The 19,543-nt window shown below is 38.6% G+C and overlaps 1 protein-coding gene across 1 annotated transcript; it reads right to left on the bottom strand.

The window, feature by feature from the left end:
* Nucleotides 1–1,212: 1,212 nt before the first annotated feature.
* Nucleotides 1,213–18,693, bottom strand: DEK (DEK proto-oncogene). The gene is made up of 11 exons (XM_033079317.1): nt 18,455–18,693; nt 16,680–16,832; nt 13,991–14,092; nt 13,391–13,500; nt 11,476–11,570; nt 9,957–10,077; nt 8,694–8,876; nt 6,835–6,967; nt 5,211–5,359; nt 3,890–3,958; nt 1,213–2,984 (listed from the first exon to the last, which is right to left on the bottom strand). The coding sequence occupies exons 2-11, from the start codon at nt 16,819–16,821 to the stop codon at nt 2,973–2,975; spliced, it is 1,116 nt and encodes a 371-aa protein (XP_032935208.1). The 5' UTR covers nt 16,822–16,832; nt 18,455–18,693; the 3' UTR covers nt 1,213–2,972.
* Between the last annotated feature and the right edge of the window lie 850 nt (nt 18,694–19,543).

Raw genomic sequence — 19,543 nt, 5'->3', positions numbered from 1 at the left:
ACTTTGTAATTTGAAAACAAGTGGTCATGAGCCACCCTCTCTCTGAAACAGAAGAACTAAAAATAAGCTTTACTAGAATCACTATGCTGACAGCCAGGGGCTTTATTTGTCCTGATTAAGTACTGGCCTCCAAAAGGGTTATTTTTCAAGTACAGCTTAGCAATGGCTAATATAAACTCTTAGATCTTGCTCTGTCATGTGCCTTATAACAGGATAAGACAGAAAGACCACACAACCTATAAACAGCCTGCTCAGGTCCAAGAAGGCTGTTAGTCCAGAGCTTCTGGAAAAAAGGGAGTTGGAATTTACAGCTGTGTTTTTGTAATTTTATCTTGGTTAGACATGCCTGACCACTAATCCATGGGTTACCACAGAACTTAAAATGCACATAACTTCACTCCAAATTGCTGAGCTCCTTCCCACCTAGCCCTCTCCATCTTCCTTCTCCTACAGGCCCCATACACTGTTGCCATAAGCACTTGTAAGAACAGCTGTTTACACCTGCAAATGGTTCAGAGTAACTTACGGTTTTGCAAGTCACCAACCAAAATACTGAATACCAAAAAGCTAACTAAAAAGAGGAACCAATACAGATGCTAAGACTATTTTTCTCTAGACTACAATGGTCAGGGCATTACCTTAAGCATCTGGAAGGTACATGCCTGTACAAGTGATTCTGTTATTTTTTATCCAGTTAACCCATTTCTATTTTTATGAGACTCTGTGAACAGGATTTAGATCCTTGATCAGATGTGCTTCTAATCCAACAGCATCTGGATAAGCAGGACATTTTATTTACCTTTCAGTACTGTCTTGCAGCCTTTCTCTCAGTTGCAGAAAGAACTGGAATCCTGTATCAGCTGCAGCCAGACTGGTATGGATTAGCAAGGAAACACACATTTCTTCTCTGCTGAGGACTAACGCTGATTTGTTAAGAGATTTAAACAAAACATTTGAAGTTTGTCAAGTTCATTTCCATTCCATCTGTGCAATGCCACAGCGGCAACTAATGCATATATACAATAAATAGAAGTATGCTATCCTTTTCTAAGTTTTCATTAGAATTTAAACTATTAAAAAAATGTTTATACTTTGGTCCTGATCCATATAATTAAAACTGGCTAGTACATTTACATGAAAATCAAAAGATAGTTCAAGTATTTGTAAAACATCAAAACTTAATACAAGTAACTTTCCACTCTTAAGACTGACTTGGAAATTTTCAATGTTTTTAATTGTAAATTAAAAAGTGTTCTTTCTGCTAAGACAGTTCAGAAACAAAAAAACAAACCAAAACACAAATCAACCTCACAGATGATACAAAATTCTGGTGCAAGGATATACATTTCAGCAAATGTCTTCTAAAGCAGAGAAGCCAATACTTTCTAGCAGATGAGATAAAACAAACAATCTTGTTCCTGTAAGCAAATGTTAATTAAAACTGATTTACATTTTTGTGAAAGACATTTATTGAATACAAAAAATCCCCATTACATTCAGCCTTATAAATGATTACACGCAAAGAAATTCAAAAGTGTGTGTAAGATGAACAGTCTAACTGGCTGAACATTTTCGGAATTTAGATAATTTATGAATCCTTACTTCTCAATTGTACAATAATAAAATTTAAAAAAAAATACACTTTGTCTTTCCAGCAATTCTAGTCAGAGGGATTCTGTGCTCACACTTCGGCAGCTCTTAGTTTTATGATTTTACGTGTAAGACTTCCCATATTTGAAACAAAGTGTATGGAGAAGGGAAAACCTAAACAAAAATTTATGCAAAGAGTTCACTTTGATCCTACAAGCTGCCAGCCAAAGTTCAAGACTATAGGCTTACAAGTACCACTCTCCATGCTGAGGCAATGAAGCTCAGGTTTAGAAAAGCCCTCCCACACAGAAGAAGGTTACAAACACACGTTCACATCAGTGCTGCCTGATTTGGAAGCCCTACTTGTGGATTTTCAAAGTTAACAAGCCTCCAGCTGTATATCTTGGATACCCACTTCTGAGATGCTAGGCCACCAGGTCAAGACACCAACATAAAAGATATTCTGCAAAGTGAACTTCAGAAGTTTTCCTTTTGCCTTTGGAGGGGTTTTATTTACTACATCCAAGACATTGAAACAATGTCTGTAGTCTTTGTATAAAGTTAAACCACAGGTATAAACCTACAGTTTAGTTTCTGTACAAGGTAAAATGAGACAAACATAATGAAACCCCATTTTTATAAAACTTCTGCACACCACGTTATCACTGCCTCACTGCTGAACACTGACATTTTATGTCATAATTTCAAAGATAAAGATTAAAAAACTGATTTGCACAAAAGAAATTTGAAATAACTTTATATACACAACAAAAAGCCTTTTAAAAGTACAAAAATAACATCTATATGCCAATTGTTACCATGCTGTGATAGTTCTTTCAGTGCCTACACATGCAAGACTGTAATCTAGATTCAGAATAATTCTGTATCTGTAGAATGTATCAGAATATAAAAGAGATTAATATGTGACTAACTCTTATTTTCAGAATTAATATGTATTCAAAATATCTTTGTAACCAATACTGCAATATTCCAGTCTCTGCATGTAGACATGTAGATAAGCAGCTTTCATCTTAGTCAATTTTCAAATCTCCTGTATGCTGGTAATCCACGTTAAAAAGCTACAATGGGTCTAATGAATCTAGTTATACAATGCAATTCAAAATGTACAAAACTATAAAAAAGGAAACATTTATTGTCATGCATGAAACTTCATGAAACTATGTTCAACTAAAAATTGCATCAAATGCAGTTCTGTTTCAAAAAAACAAAACAAAATAACACACAAAGCAATTTACATTAACGCTCTTATCAGAAAAATTAGCTCTGACTTAATACCACATTCCTTTTGCTGGTGCCTATCAGATCTTCAAATCCATGGAAACATAAACCCAGGAATCTTCATTTGCCACAGTAAAATCAGATCATGAAATCAACTGAAAAGAGAAGTGTATTAGTTTTCTTCTTTTTCTCAATCCAATCACATATAACCTCTCCTTTTGTATCAAATTATCACAAAAATACACTCTCCTTTTGCTATCACAAAAACCTCAAAAACATCCCTAGAGCAGACAAATTGCTCTTGCATGCCTTTGCTGAGACTGACGCAGGTATGCACAAGACATAGACACGGCAATTATAGATAGCCATGTATCAACATCTGAGTGGAGTCACAAGAAAATGAAGTTACTTTATTAACTCCACCAAGTGAACCTCAGTTCTACAGTTCCATTTTTTAGTTTCAGGGCAAGCAAGAGTAATGAAACCTGATTTTTTCTTACAATAAACCCTCTGTTGTAAGTACAGTAGGTAAGGCCTGATCTTCAGCACAGCAAACTCAAATGCAACATCATGGTAACTGTACTACCAAGAGCACATAGAGAAAAGTTATCTGTCTTTATTTATTCCCTTTTGCTGGAGCTGACAGGTCTGCAGAACTTGTACAATCTCATGCATTGTTATCTATGAACCTATGTGGCCAGTGCCTGAATTAGAATGCATCTTGCAGCTAAGGTTGCAATTTAAAGCAAATTCACAGCTTTCAGAGTACAACTCATTAAGAATGATAACATTAACTCTAGTTATGCTTACCAAAGAAATGCATAAGAGTAGTAGTGGCATGCTAAGAACCTGAAGCAATTATTTTTTTAAAGAGGGAAACACAAGGGAAAAAAAACCTCTAACCAAACATCAAAGGTTTAGGTTTAGGCAGGCAAACACTAAACTTTCAGTATTACACAAGAAACTATTAAAACTGGTGTAAGAGGATGCCATGCCAGGCTGAAGAAAAAAAACCAACCCACCCCAACCCAGAATATTGTGTAAATGTTAAAGTCTTTACCTCTTTGACTGTCTTTTTAATGAAGTCTTTTCTGTCAGATAAATCGTAACTAGGATATTTTTCATACACCTAAAAAAAAGTAAAAACAAAAAAACCATCACAAAAATCTCAAATTATTTTCATGCAATGGACTGTACAAATAGAAGCAGCTTAAATGAAATTAGGACAAAACCTGATGTTGGTACTTCTAGTACTACAACTGCCAAAATGCCCCGTTACTTAGGGAAAGACCAAGCTTATTTTCCTGTCCTTATTCTGACCACATAAATATTTGAATGCACGTACTCTTTTATGCTTGATCACTGACTAAACTAGTACTATAATTTTTCACATCAACAAACTGAAATGCCTAACTTGCCAAGTCACACAAGTAAGAATTCTCCAATTTTTGTTTTAAATGCTCTCTTAAGCACTCAGATAGCACTGCACTAGTGTAGGAAGCTAAACAATTAATGAAAAATTAATAAGCCTTGGTATTTGAGAATAAGTAAAACTGTGATGCTTCCATGAGACTACCAGAAGAGTCAACATATTTGAGTGCTATTGTAAAACTACTCTTTGGCTAACAGGGTGGGGAGAGAACCAGCCAAATAAAAAACAGATGCCAACACTGACAACCAAGTCAGAGTATTTTATTTCAGCATACTAAATTTCCCACTTCTAGAATGACTATAAATATGAAAAGAAGTTACATACAGTTTTCTAGTAACTTCTGGTTTAGTTTTCTCAAGACAACTTCTTGAAATTACCAGGAAAACCAAATATGAAACTTAACCAGAAAATATCAAGATAACTGTATTGTTCATGTTTTGGTCACTTTTCCCCACTTTTCCCACCTCTCTGACAATGGATTTCTTGCTGAATTGACTCACTAACTCAGCTGAGAACTATTCTACAGATGCTGATAGGAAACAGCTGAATGGACTTAGAACATATGAAGAATGAGTGTGGCAAGGTGGACAGCAGAAATGTACAGAGCACGGGACACAGCCCTCCCTCCCCTATGGACAGCAGCAAAGCTGCTGCACTGTGTAAATTGTCAGATATTTTCACTGTCACACATAGCACTTGGTTAGGAGATAAAACTGCTACTTCCTAGGTAGCTAATTTTAATATCTCCCTTTTGATGCTGGTATCAGTGTTGCACATCTAAAGATTAAAGCTCTGTTGTTATAGCTATTAGCAAGTAAATAAACCAATGCAAAACTATTCAGTTTCTGAACAAAAGTGCAGAGTACAAGCTTCGATTTCTAAAATTACAGAAGTCAGTCCACAAACAATTCACCTCCTATAAAGAGTCTGCAAAATTGTATTTACTTACCTCCTTGCAGATTTGTTTCATTGTAACCTCCTCCAAGTTTGCATTAGCCAACAAGTTCTTGACAGTTTCCTTCAGTTCTTCATCTGAGGGTGGTTTCTTCAGTTTTTTAATTAGAGGTTCATCATCCGAACTATCCTCAGACTCGCTTTCTAAATATGAAGAACAAATTGGACTGTAATAGGTTGTCAGTTTGTCTGTTTTCTTCCTTAAAAACAGAAGCCATCGGAACTTTCTACAAACATCCAATCCAGATGTTTTCATTTAAAACAGAAAATCTTGCTAGACCATCCATTTAAAAACAAAGCTAGTGCTGTCAGCACTACATTTATTTATGAATTTGTGTAATTATTGATGAACCATCAGTTTACAAATCAACAAGTACTCTAAAACGTGTGGGATTAAATTCATCTATCAAACTAATGAAAAAGATTTATTACAACAATTCTAATTTCAGGTATTTCAGCCCTAAGAAAATAAAAAATTACTTCCTTTAAAAGAAGTTTTCTTCCTTTTTTCCCCTAGCAGTGCCATGCACTAGGATCCTGTAATTTTGCAATGTAATTTTGTAAACTTACTATTAGAAACACCATGAGAACAAGTAAGGAGAGTTTTGTAACTGAAGATTAGTGAAGGAGCACAGGACACTCCTACAATCTTTTCCAGCAGAAAAGGAATTAGACTGAATGAATGCAACATCCACTCAGTCCCTCTACTGCCAACAAGACAAAATTCAGAGCAGATGCCAAGCAAACTAGATAATGACCCTACAGAATGACCTACTTAACATTTTTGTACTGCAAACATAACCTGGAAACAGAAATGCAAGAGAAGTAAATAAGAAATTACAAATATATTATGTAACTTACAGGAAAAATACATATACAACATTTGTAAATATACATACATATATATACACACACACACGCTGATGATGGAATAAGGTGTACACGCAACACAGCCACATTGAGAAGTCAAACTGAATATACACTATGTCCAGCACAGGCCAGTTACTCTGCTGAGAAATAAGGCTATGAAAGATATTTAGCACACTTCTATGTCTAAGAGTTTACCTGCACCTCTTCACTGGCAAATGTGCTTGGCAAGACACCACTGTCCCCACCCTCACTACTGCCATCTTTACAGAGCTATTAGGAAGCTCAGTGTCTGCATGCTCTTCATGCACATCATGAGACATGAGAAAACCAACTGCAAAAGGATTCATGGAGAAACTACATATATGTTAACAAAAAACCCACATCAAGCTGCTGAACCAAAGACACACACATGGGATACACACCCTTGGATCAATTACAAAAGTTGTATAAAGCCACTGTAGAGGCCCAAACAGAACTTTATCAACATGCTTCCAGCAAAATGGAGAACCTGCCTGATACCGTCAGTTTATACGCAAATAAAATACATGTACACACAGCAGGAAATACATGAAATACACCCAAAACAACAGCTTTTTTATTAAATACTGTTTCAAGGAAAGAAACATCAAGTACACCGACAATTTACAAAATTCCCTTTTCTTTCACAATAAGGTGCAAAAGCTTGCTTTCTAATAAGCATGCCAGTTAAGCTACGAGGCAATGTATGATGAAAGATTTAAAGCATTTACCTTTTCTAGAACTATTCTGGTTTTTCTTAGTAGTGCTGCTGTCTGCCTTCTTGACATTTGCACCCTTCACAGCTTTCTTGGTTTTAGAAGTCATCTTTTTAGATTTTTCTCTTTTAGATGCTTTTCTAGGGGGCTATAAAAAGAAAATCAGAAAATTAAAGTAATGATTAATTACTTGAACAATCCATACCCCTTTTTCTTAAAGGAAAAGTTCCCACTCTGAGGACAATTTACTCCAGCCACTCCATGCCTAAGTTTCCAATAGAGCTGGTGCACAAAACAGATACACTGCCGAAAGCCTTCTACCTGTAGTATATCAAAAGCTGTTATAAACCTAACTCTTCAAAAAATGTTTCAATCTTAAAGCTGTACAAACACATTCTCCATTTCAGCAGGTCCTATTTTCAAACTAATTTGACAAACCAGTGTTTTTGTAATAATTAAGCTTTTATTCCATGCACCTAAACTTCAGTTTCTGAAGACTTTAGTCCACTCAGCCATTGCAGACATACCGAACTCCTACAGTCTGAACGAAGGCAAAGATGAGCCAGTTACATCAATGAATTTTACTGTTAGGCCTTTTTGTTTGTTAGAATTTTGTTTGGACAGTTTTAGATTTGGGGTTTTTTTAAAAAATAACTGAGTTCTCAGAAATAAGACAACTCTTGCCTCTGAAACAGATATTCCTCTCCTCACAGTAGAAACCGTTTTCCTGAGGAAATTAACATATATATCAACTTTTATTATTTCAGCCCTCTTTCAATTGCCATTTATAAGGAAAGAAAAAAGCACAGTAAGAATTCATGGAGGAACAGGAATTTTCTTGGAGCATCTTTTCACATTAAATCCAACACCTATCAAGCAAACAAACTGCAAAGTTACATTAATTGCCTCTCAACAAAAGATTGCTACTATTTCCTATAGCTCAGGCTATTAACCTAACAGCCTGTCACACTTTCACTTCAACAGGCAGAATGTAACCCAAGTAAACAGTGGCCTTATGTTACAGCCAAGGTTTTCATAGCTTCCATAAAAAACTTGCTCTGACACTAGCAGTTTGACTAATTGCACTTTGTTGCAGGGATCTGGCATAATGGTTTCAAACTGAAGGAGGGTGATTTAGAGGAGAAATAATTTCTTTTACAATGAGGGTGGTGAATGCCCATCCCTGGAAACATTCCAGGCCAGGTTGAATGAGGCAAACTGATCCAGTTGATGTCCCTGCTCATTGCAGGAGGATTGGATTAGATGACCTTTGAAGAATTCCTTCCAACCCAAAGTATTCCATGATTTGACGCTTCTTGCCTGGTGTGCACAAAGTTTTAATCTCATTGTATTTCATGTTTTCTTTAAGACACTTCAGAGACTGCAGGGATTTTTTCTAAGGCTGCCTACTGTGTTGCTTACTTTAAGAAACAAAACCTGAAAAGAGAGATTAAAATCCAGGAGGACTATGTAAACAAGATCCCAAACCAATGCAGTCAGGTAGGTCAGTGACTTCTCCTGAATTCAAAGTCAAGTCCTAGGTATCAAATCAAAGACTGCGTTATGAAATTACAATAAAGTCATCACAAGATGATGTAAGAAATACAATCAATTACATTAGCAATCCTGGTTGCCCCAAAACAACACATAGCAAATGGTTTTATAAAGTGCATACATGCACCCAAGAACGAGAACTTTTGCCTTTTCTCTAAATGATTCTCTAAATTCGACACACCAAGAATTTAAGAAAACCTCTTATAAATTGCAGATGTGTTCCCTTTTTTTTCAGTTAAACATAACTTACTCCCCAACTCTGTGTTCCAAGAGTTACCAATTGATAGCAATGCTGAAAAACAAATAAAACAACTCATTACCTCATCTTCACTTTCTTTTTCTTCTGAAGACTCATCCTTTTCCTTTTTTTCATCTTCTTCACTACTGGATTCATCTGACAAGATCTCTGGGTACTTGGCGCGTTTTGCTTTTCTTGTTGTTCCAGAGCTAGTGCGCTCTTTTTTGCCACCTTTACTTTGTGTTTTTTTGGACTTTGGCAATGGCTGAGAGACAAGAGATGTGTGTAACCCAAATAGGAATACAAAAGAGAATTTAAAAAAGATAAATTCTTTCAAAATACATGAAAGAATAGTAAATAGATATAGAGGCGCCTTAACACAACCCAAAACTATTTTATATACAGTTAAGTCATAATATTTTTCAGTAAGCAAATATTCACTATTGAGACAGAGCTAAGCAAAATGAAATTTCAGTTCTAAGCTAAGTGCACCCCTTCCTTAAGCAAAGAAATCTTTAAAGAGTGGGCATTAGAGGAGGGAAGCAAGAAAAGTTACTTCTAGATTGTTCTTTTACCTACCAATCCATAAAACAAGCCTTTTCTGTTGGTTACAAGTCAGCTGACTACTCACAAGGCTTAAAGGAAAGAATTTTGTCACATCTTATGCAAACCTGCATTTTGCTGCAACTCAGTACCTGTGTCCCTAAAGCAGCATGTTGACCCCTTATTCACATCACTTCCCAGTGTTTGCTGGTAATAGATTCAATTTCCTGAGCAACAGTGCAATTATTTTAGTATTACTTTTAAATTAAAAACTGAAACTCCAAGAATATTCACAACAGAATTCAGCAGTATTGGCAGTGGCACTCTGAATCTAGTGCACTGGCTAAATCCAATTCCTTGTACCCTGCAACAAATTTTATTTGGTGATGTCCAAATGTGATAATTTATACATTTGTCAAAGACAGCAAACACAGGTAACATTTGACACTTGATTTTCATGTCCTTTCACGTATCTATTCTCCTCCACCCACAAAGAAGAGGCTAATTGGTATTTGGGAATGCATATCCTAATTAGCTCCATGTGTTGAACTCACACTTCTGTGCTCTAACAGAGTGCAATGGGTACACCCACATGTAAACAGAATTTCTATTTAAGTCCTCACTACATTATGGATGCCTACAGTAGTAGAACTACTCTCTTTCAAGAAGTCATTCCTACTTCAGCAAGTTAGAACAGTAATTGTATTACCACTGGAAACAAGCAAGCAATGAGCAATAGAGGAGACATGCATTTTCCATCAGAACAGAGCTATAAAAGCAAGCATAGCAATCTGCATCTCACCTTGCCTGAAGATTTTGGATGCATCAGGAAGTTTAATATTCTGGTTACGAGCTCACTATTAACTCCTGATCTTTCCAAGTCAAGAACTTCACAGATACTTTTCAACATTGCGTTTCTAAATCTGTAGGGGGAAAGAAAATAAAAGAAAAAAAGAGATTCGGTATCACATCCTAAACAGTCAACATCTGACTGGTAGAAGCTGCTGTCTGGTTTGTGCCAGCCGCCTGACAATATATATACACAGCCAACTACACTTCCAGTCTTATCTATGGTTAAGCAAAGAATCACCACTATGTTACATAAAGCAAAATAAAACAGAATTCCCAAATCTATCTGTCTATATAATAGGATATTTTAAAAAGTTAAGGAATGATAGTAAAAAAAGTATTACATTCTTTATGATCTATAGCCTGAATAGTAAGGTTCTGCAAAATACATGTTGACCTTTTTCAATGCTTATTGCATGTTAAAATATGACATGCAAGTGTAAAGTCTGGGCAGAAATCAACCACAGAGGCAGAACAAATTAACAAACTGAGCAACAGTTTGTGTTCCACACAGCTACAAACAGCAGCAGAAGCTGCCACAGTAAGGCAAGCACACAGGGCTCTGCACCTTCGTATGCAACCAGGTTTCAGAATATTTGCAGAAGACTAAACTAGCAGCTGTTTCATACAGAAAGTAATTTTGCACTTTCTTTCATGTTTTATTTTGCAGCCTTTTTTTGATAAGGGGAATTATCCAATTAAACCTTTGGGAAATGGTCAAAACTCCCATCAGGAGACAGTTTGTCTCGTAGATTCTCACGTATTTGAGAAACCATACTCCTGGGAAAACTGCATATGTAAGAAGGCTTCAGCAAATAGGCACTAACCCCTGCCCCCCCACCCCGTTTTAGAATACATTGTGTAGATGTTATTAGTTCTTTCATGTGTTACAACTAGCTACACAAATATGCAAGGGCATTTTAAACCCTTTCAGCCCAAACTAAGTTGCAGCAGCTTCTCCTGTTGATGGAAAAGCAACTTGTGAAGGGAGACAGTAAAAAAGAAAAAAAAGGTTTTTGAGACCAGTTGCTAACAGCAATTCTAGTACGTTTAATATATAATAAACAGAAATGGCCTTGATTCTGAAGGAATAAGGTTTTGAGGTATAAAAGGATGCAGGTTTGCACCATGAATAAAGTACAATGTGTTCACAACGTTATACTTGCCCTGGGGAAATAATGCTTTCCTCTCACTAAGCAGAAGAATCTACTAGTTAGCATGCAATAGTTAAAGCCAGGAATGTAGGAATTATGAATAAAATGTTCACAATTTAACTCTTAGTACATTTCAAGCTGTCTTAAAAGACTGGTTTGTGTGATTAAAATGAACTCAGAAAAAAACTGTAGAACTCTAGTAAACAGATGCCTGGCTTTTAGATTAAATTTAATCTCAAGTAAAATTTTGGAATAAAAGAAGAAATAATAGAGTGCATATCATGAATCAAGCTATGTTAAGTATCAAGAGATCATTACTTTTTTAACATTTCTTCCTTCTTTTTATATTGATCACTTCCTTTTTCAAATGGAAACCCACTGAACTGACCCACATTCTTCTTTAAAGATGCAACCTAGAACAGAACACACAGATTACTTTTCATTGCAAGCAGTTTAAAAGATTTCATCCAACAACTGTTAACCTCTCACACAAGAAAAATCTGTTCTACCACTTAACTTTCTGTTCACAAAGCTACACCTTGTAAGTTACAACCTACATGGATCATGTCTTTACTTGCAACAAACTACAACAATTAAGTTCAATTTTTTCTGACTGTGGTACTTTCAACAACTTACTAAATAAAGTCACCTGCCATTTCAAGTTCATTTAGACTGTACCATATGATGACTTACAGGTTTGCAAAACTACATTATGAAGCCTGTTGCACACTTTGTATCCTGTAATTTGTTACAAAATAGGGAATTTTATTTTTTATGCTAAAGCTGATCTGCTTTACTAGCTATTCTGAAGCCTTATACAGGATTATGACTATATTTTGAACTTATTTAGCAGGACAAATTTTTGCATTTACCTACCACCCAATCTACAACTTCTACCATAAAACTTGATGTCTGATCTTGGTTTCCATTGCAACAGCCCTTACAGCGGGAATATTGCTCCCATCAAGATCACAAATGTATTTAAGTTCTTGTTTTCACTTCATCTCTCTTTTTATTTTTTTTTTCGTAAAAGGAGTCAAAAAGTAACCCCAGATCTCTCAGTCTTCTGAGACTATCAAGAATAATTTGAACTAGCTTTCAATAGCTCAATAGTTCTACTATTTTGCTTCTGCTGTTTCTCCACTAATTTATGATGTTATCAAACCTGAGCTCCTTTTCCAAAGAGCTTTGTCCTGCACCTAAAGAAAATTTGCAGGTGGTATTGGTATGTTTTATTAAAAATGCTAATTACAATTAAAGGCACATATAAATACATGCATACAAGACAAGATCTGGCCTTCACTATATTAAACAGCATTCTGAGTTGCCAAAAACTGATTAAATATAGTTTTGACTGAAACCATACTGATATATCCCTTTTCTGAATACTTGTGGCAACAGATCATTCTTTGCTATTTAAACAAACATTGCATCGGAAGCAGCGGTCAGAGAAATTAGAGCTAGCACGCATCTGTACTAGTACTATTCAATTTCTGGTTTCTATGTTAGCTGTTCAAGTCTCCAAAACACATAAAGATAATTTAAAAGTTGCAATAATTATAGTAAACGTATAGAAATAGTTCAGTTTAATCTGCCTCAATTTCACGTTTTGTCTCCATTAGCAAGGAAAATGGGTCATATTTACTCTGACATTTAAGGCACAATCAGTGATACATAAACCACTCCAAGAAAGATATGCCATTATATTTTAAGTATCATCCTTAAATATAAAATGGACAGTATCATATTTTAATTTTCTTAGGAAAATTTTCCTATAGAAAATCTTAATAGTGATTTTTATCACTTTTATCTTTCTACTGCTTAATGCAAACAAAGAGAAGAATAGTAGATAAGCAGCAATGTATTAATATGTGGAGTATTTTGAGAGTCATCTGTATGTCAGCAGTTTTTACCATGTGAACCATAAATTACTTTCAACTCATCTTTGCAAGATAATCCACCATTCCCCCATTAAAAGAGAAAAAAAATCAAATCTACATTCAAGAATCTTTTGATTTAGTACACCCTGTCACAGGATTTTTATAGGAAGAGAGTTTATAGGAGTTAAAAGGACAAGGTTTACTTAACTGGTCCTGGAAATACCCATTTTCTAAGTAGCTTGTAATAAACAGCACTTCAGAAAGAGATCCATATGTGCAAACGTAAAAAACTGCCTTACAAACATTTTCACTATACAGGAGAACTAATGGATATGTAAGATTGAAATTCTTACAGTGCCTGGCCTGTTGTAGAGGAGTTTGTGCAGGTTCCTAAGTTCATCTGTCTTCTTTTTACTCAGAAAGAATTGTATCCTCTCAATTTCACAGAGTTTTTGTCCTTTTCCTGTAACAATGAAAATCATTTATTCTATTCATCACATTTGCATTTACCTATGTGCTTTTAACTTAAAGTTTCTACTGCCTATTTTTAAAAGTAAAGAAATTACTTAAAACAGCATTAGACATTATAATAGGTCAAACATTGAGCAGGCCTTTCCCTATCAGTTCAGCACCCTGACAGGCTCTTTACCTGCCTTACTTGAAACTACAAGGTACAAGGATTTGGCATTTCTTTCTATTCTGGCTGCTCCTGCTTTGTTAGTAGTGGTGAGGTACTGAAGATCCTATTCCAATTAAGTTTAAACATCATGTAACTTTTACAGTTTAAACTGATGCTACAGAATAAAAGAGGGTTTTCATATGATAGCCTTATTATTTTAAAAAGGATCACGACTCATAAATTAGGTCTCACCTACAACGAATTAGCAATTTCATTTTACTAGAGTTTTCATTATCATTCCTAACACCCACAATTTGTGAGAAGTCAAGCTTACCTGGTGTAATTGTAAAAGGTTCCTTCTGCAGTGAGGACACTTGCATGGTCAGTCGGTCAACCTTCTTCTTCTCCCTTTTTCCTTCAACGATGAGGCTCTTCTCTGCAAAAGACAGCTTCCTTAAAGACAATATTCTTCATTGCAGATCTGACTGAAGTGACAGGCAACACAACACTGACACTTTGAAACAGCAAATCAAAACCAGATGATGATACAACCAGGTACTATGGCACTATGAGACCTTGGGCTAATAAGCCAACATGGTTCTGCAGAGCTGCACATAGATAACTAGAAGTTTCTCTAGTTCTTCACCACAATCCTGTATCCAAGGTAACCTTGAAGACAAATCTGGGCATTTCCTCAAGGTAACTTCACCATGATGGAGACTGCAGACTACATGTTTTCAGAAACCCATCCTTCTCTCCTTTCATTGCCTTTTTCAGGTACCAAACTGACCCTGTTTGCACATTCTCCTTGGATGCTGCACTCCATACACACACAGCACTGTGAAGAACACTACCACCAGATAGGCAAAAGCAGGGTTCAGGACGCCTGCACACAGATTTGTTTCCCACTACTGGACTGGAGAAACCACACATTTTAGCAGGAGAGGCAGAAGCACAAGTGCAGTGGGACTGTACTACACATCCCAGGGTACAGAGAAAAATGCTCTGCAGGCCACAATACAAGTGTCACTAATACTACAAGAACATTATTCTCAGTAATTCTGGTACTGCTTACTAATAATACATTTAAATTGTTTTACATATACCCTGCACATCAATAATTTAATGATACCACTCCAAATAAAAAGCTAAAGCTTCACCTAAACATTTCATACTAAAATACTTGATCTCAAATAATACTATCCTTAGAGCTAAACAGATGGGCTGTCTTGGCTTTAACATCTGAAAGCAGCTTCAAAACCTGTATGAACATAACCAAAACTAGAACAAGAATAATTTTTTTCTGAAAATCCAATGCTAATTACTCCACTGTTTTCCAAATAATCTGTCTTCTTCCTACTACCCTTCCTAAAGACAAACTTCATCTCTTTCAAGGATCCAAGAGATCAGTGACATGTTTTTCACTGTGTCACATTACAGCTCTATTTCCATGAATGGTTTCCTTTTGAAATAGATGGATGGAGACAGATGCCTGGAGACTTCACAATAGAAATTATCAAGGAACTACTATGCAAAAAATGTTCTGGTTTTGTTCTCCTTGACTACCTTAAATTACATGCCACAACAAAAAACTTGCCTTGCTTGGTCATCCTACCATATTGCCACAATATTTCATTACCAAAATTAGTCTAAAGGAATCACTGCTGACCCAATATACACTAATTTCACGATTATAAGCCGCACTGAGTATAAGCCGCACTTCCGGGTGGCAGTAACTTTTCGTTCTTTGTCCATACAAAACCCGCACGCACCTGATTATAAGCCGCATGTTACAATACAGAGTGTGATAAAAGGTATCTATTCTATCACCATCTGTTGAGGGTGGGGACAGTGATCCTTATCTCAACAGCAGATATTCTGCTAATGGGCCATCCATTGAAACCAGGTCGGGCATTGTTCTTTATCTTTTCACAACCCATCTTTCCTCCAGCGAGTCATTTTCTGCTAATGGCCATTGAGTCCCACTGTGTGACTGATAAAATTACTGCATCCCATTGGAAGTTGCTCCAGCCAGGGGCAAGAGCCCAACATTTCTTACCAAGATAAAAACAGAGGTTTTGGGACACTAAGGGAGTCCTTTCTCCACTGGACTCCAGAGGAAAACCAGATTTCTCCACATCACCACTGGACCTCCAGAGGGAAACTGCACCTTCTACAGGAGCACTGCTCCAACTGAATCACATCTGTCACTGCAGGAGGATGCAGCCACCATTTAATGGGACTGCTACCAACACCCTGCCTGACAGGGTGTCAGGTTGTACTCTGACTTTGTCAGGGTTTGGAGTTTGTTTCTTTGTAGTACTGTATTTCTATTTTAATTTCCCTAGCAAAGAACTGTTATTCCTAATTCCCATATTTTTGCCTGAAAGCCCCTTGATTTCAAAATTATAATAATTTGGAGGGAGTGGGTTTACATTCTCCATTTCAAAGAGAAGCTCCTGCCTTTCTCAGCAGACACTTGTCCTCCAAACTAAAACAGCAACTTTTTGTTCTTTGTCCATATATAAGCCGCACCTGATTATAAGCTGCACTTTGGGTTTGGACCAAAATTTTAGTCAAAATGGTGCGGCTTATAATCGTGAAATTACTGTAATTACATTCAGATACTCAGAAAATTAATTCACTGTAGTTAAGCACAGACATCCATATTGCTTCCAAACCTACCACAAACTTAAAAGTTTCTCCTTTGTAAACATAGATCACTTCAGAGTGGTACTGGTAAAATGTAATTTGATAAGAGATATTAGCTCCTATAATCATAGATAAATTTATACAAGAACAAAAGAATCCCTAGTACACAAGTCCAGGACGCTGGCAATCTTTTCTTCAGCACTGTTTTTAGCATTGCCTCTTACAGCCTACTGGAAAGCTATTACGACCCGTGAGACAGATGCACCATGGAATCTCCTCAATAATTGTACAATTAGCCAAAATCACAGGAAACTGCATTCAACAGCTTGGCATTCATTAAAGAACGATTTATTCAATGGAAAAACAAGTACCCTTTTCTTCTTCTTCCTCCTCCTCCTCTTCTTCTTCTTCATCTTCATCACTTTCCTCAGCTTTGTTTTCAGCTTCAGGTTGTTTCTCATCTGTTTTTTCTGATGACATTGTGTCTTCTTTTGATGACTCAACAGAAGACATCGTGTATGTTTCTGCAGAAAGAGTCAGGGAAAACCATCATCAATAGAACAACATCCATGAAAACCACAGGAATCTTGCTTTCAAAAATGATCTTCTTGTGCAGCAGAAGCAGCGTGCTGGTAGTGCTATTATTCACATTCACTGATCACTAAGGTGTTCAACATACACACAACTTTTCAGAAAAAGTTGCCATCCCTTCTGGAAGAGCCATTTAAAAGGCTGTAAATTCTATTCACACAATTCTGTTCTTCAAGCTGCTTTTGTGAAGCATTCAGAAACACCCATTCAAAGCAGCTGATACTGTTATCTATTAAAAACTGCAGTGTTTTAAGATATCACCATTTTACTGCACCCTGCTATAGACTTCATACTTATTTTTGATCATGGTTAACTATGCATGCAAGTTTCCTTGTAACTTAAAACAAGTTACTTACTTAGGTGGGATATGGGAACAGAAACATTAAAAAAAAAGTTGCAAGCAATTCAGGAAAGAATTAACACTGCTTTCATAACCCAGACAGCTGCTGCATCTTTGGGCATGAAAATACTTCCTGGTTTTAATTTGCAGATCTACAACAAAAAAGAATAAATGCTTCATGCCTAGCATATTTAAGAGTCTTTTCTTAGTATCTGAAGTGGCCTACATATAAACTTTAAAATATCTTAGTTATGCGTGTACCATTTCCCTACTGACAGAAAACGCCTATCCAATAGAGCAAAATAACCATATGTTCCATTTTTTTAAAATTCCAGCTTTCAAAATTTTCACCGTTTATATCCGGAACAGAGTTTCACACAATTAACCATTTTCTTTTTTGCAATATTAAAGCCAGTATTATCTGCAAGAGATCAGGAGCAATAAGTAACATTTAAATCTGCTGCTGCTATGTAGCATTAGCAGGTGCCAGAGATCAGTCATGTTCCAAATAGCAGAAAACATGAGTTAATATCTATTATCAATCGTACGGGGAAAAGTAAAAGTTTCCTGGCTGAATCACTGAAAAATATATATTTCAGGGTATTGCTACCAGTATTTCATTTGTAATAAGAAATCTAGCATTTTCACGGTAATTACCGACTTTTACTTGAAGGCATGAGTAAAAGCAAGAGAAACACTTCAAGCTGTCTTGCCTTCCCCTTTCAACGGGAACAGAATGGAAAAAGTTAAGAGACTTCGTAGCTTTCCACCACCTAGTTTCGAGACCACGTTTTGCTTAGCAAAAGATTCACCTTCACCGGGAGAAGGTCTCCCGCCCTTTTCAGACGGGAACTTCCCACCTGTTCCCCCATCCCGATCTGTAAGCTGGATGCCGGGGCAAAGCGAGGGCGATGCGCAGCGCCCGGTGGCGCCGGCGGCCAAGGCGCCATCGCCCCCCCCGCTCCCGCCGGGCGCAGGACCGCCCCGCCCGCTGCCGCCGCAGGACACCGCCGCACCCACCAACACGCCGGGCAGGGGCCGCGACGGAGGCGGCCCCGGCGACAAGCGCCCCGCACACGGCGCGTCCCCGGGGCGGGACGGGAGCGCGGCGGCCGCGTTTCCTTTCTCCTCGTCACAGTCCGTCCCCGCTCGGCCCGGGCGCGGCGAGGCGGGACCGCTCTCGGGCGCCGTTACGGCCATGGCGGCGGGACCCACCTCAGCTCGAGCCCCGGCTCCCGGCTCCCTCCTCAGGCGCGGCGGCGGCAGCAGCTGAAGGCAGCAGTTACTCCTGGACGAGGCGGGTCCGGGCGCACCGACGCACTCACGCCCCGCCGCAGCGTAGCCCGACAGCCGCCAGCCACTCTTGCCCTTTCCCTCTCCTTCTGCCTCTTCCCTCCTTCCCGGAATCAACAAGGTTTTCAAAATGGCGGGTTCTCGGGCGGCGAGGAGGAAGCGGGAAGGCGGTGGCCAATCAGCGCCCGCGGCCCGGCCGGCGCGGGGAGGGCGCGCGTGACGCGCGCCCGCCCGCGGTGACGTCAGGCCGCGCGCGCCGGTGACCGCGCGCTCCCGCTGAGGGGAGGGGGGGGGCCAGGGGGTGTGAGGGCGCCAGGCCGCGTTTTCCCTTTTAAAACTGGCGCCGTCTGTAATTGCAGCGGCTTTAAAAAAAAGGCATTAAAGTAAGCAATCCGCACCTCTTACCCTGCCTAAATTTGGCGGTGATTAATATACGCTCCCAGACTTTCCCTTCGTACACAGTATGTGAATGGTAGTGTTTCCCAAGACCTCTGGCACAGGTTGCCCAGAGCAGCTGTGGATCCCTCATCCCAGGAAGTGTTGCAGCTCGGATGGATGGGGCTCTGAGCAGCCTGGGCTAGTGGAAGATGTCCCTGGCCGCATCAGGTTGGGGCTAGATGACATCTAAAGTCCCTTCAAACCCACGCCGTTCTACGTTTTTAAGTATTTAGCAGTGTTTGTGTTACACATATATCCTACTTTTACTACCAGTTCTACGTGACTATGCTTCACGCGCGCCTACGAGGAACAATTCCCAGGAGCGTGGCATACTTCCCACTCCGTGTTACTCCAGCGCGGCTCCTCCCCGCGGGGGCTGGTGCAAAGCGCCCGTTCCTTGCCGCCATCCCGCGCGCGGGATCCCTGCGCGCATCCCTGCGGCGGCGCCGGGCGGGCCCGCGCCGCTCCAACGGCCGCGCCTCGCGCGGGCCGCGGCGGGACCAGGGGTTGCCGCCAACGGGGGGGAACGGCTGCGGAGTGAGGCAGGAGCCTCCTTGCTCCTGCAAAATGTAG

Source organism: Catharus ustulatus, chromosome 1, assembly GCF_009819885.2.
Source record: "Catharus ustulatus isolate bCatUst1 chromosome 1, bCatUst1.pri.v2, whole genome shotgun sequence".
NCBI classification, from domain to species: Eukaryota; Metazoa; Chordata; class Aves; order Passeriformes; family Turdidae; genus Catharus; species Catharus ustulatus.
The sequence above is the reverse complement of the archived record's forward strand: the minus strand, read 5'-3'. Positions and strand labels throughout refer to the sequence as shown.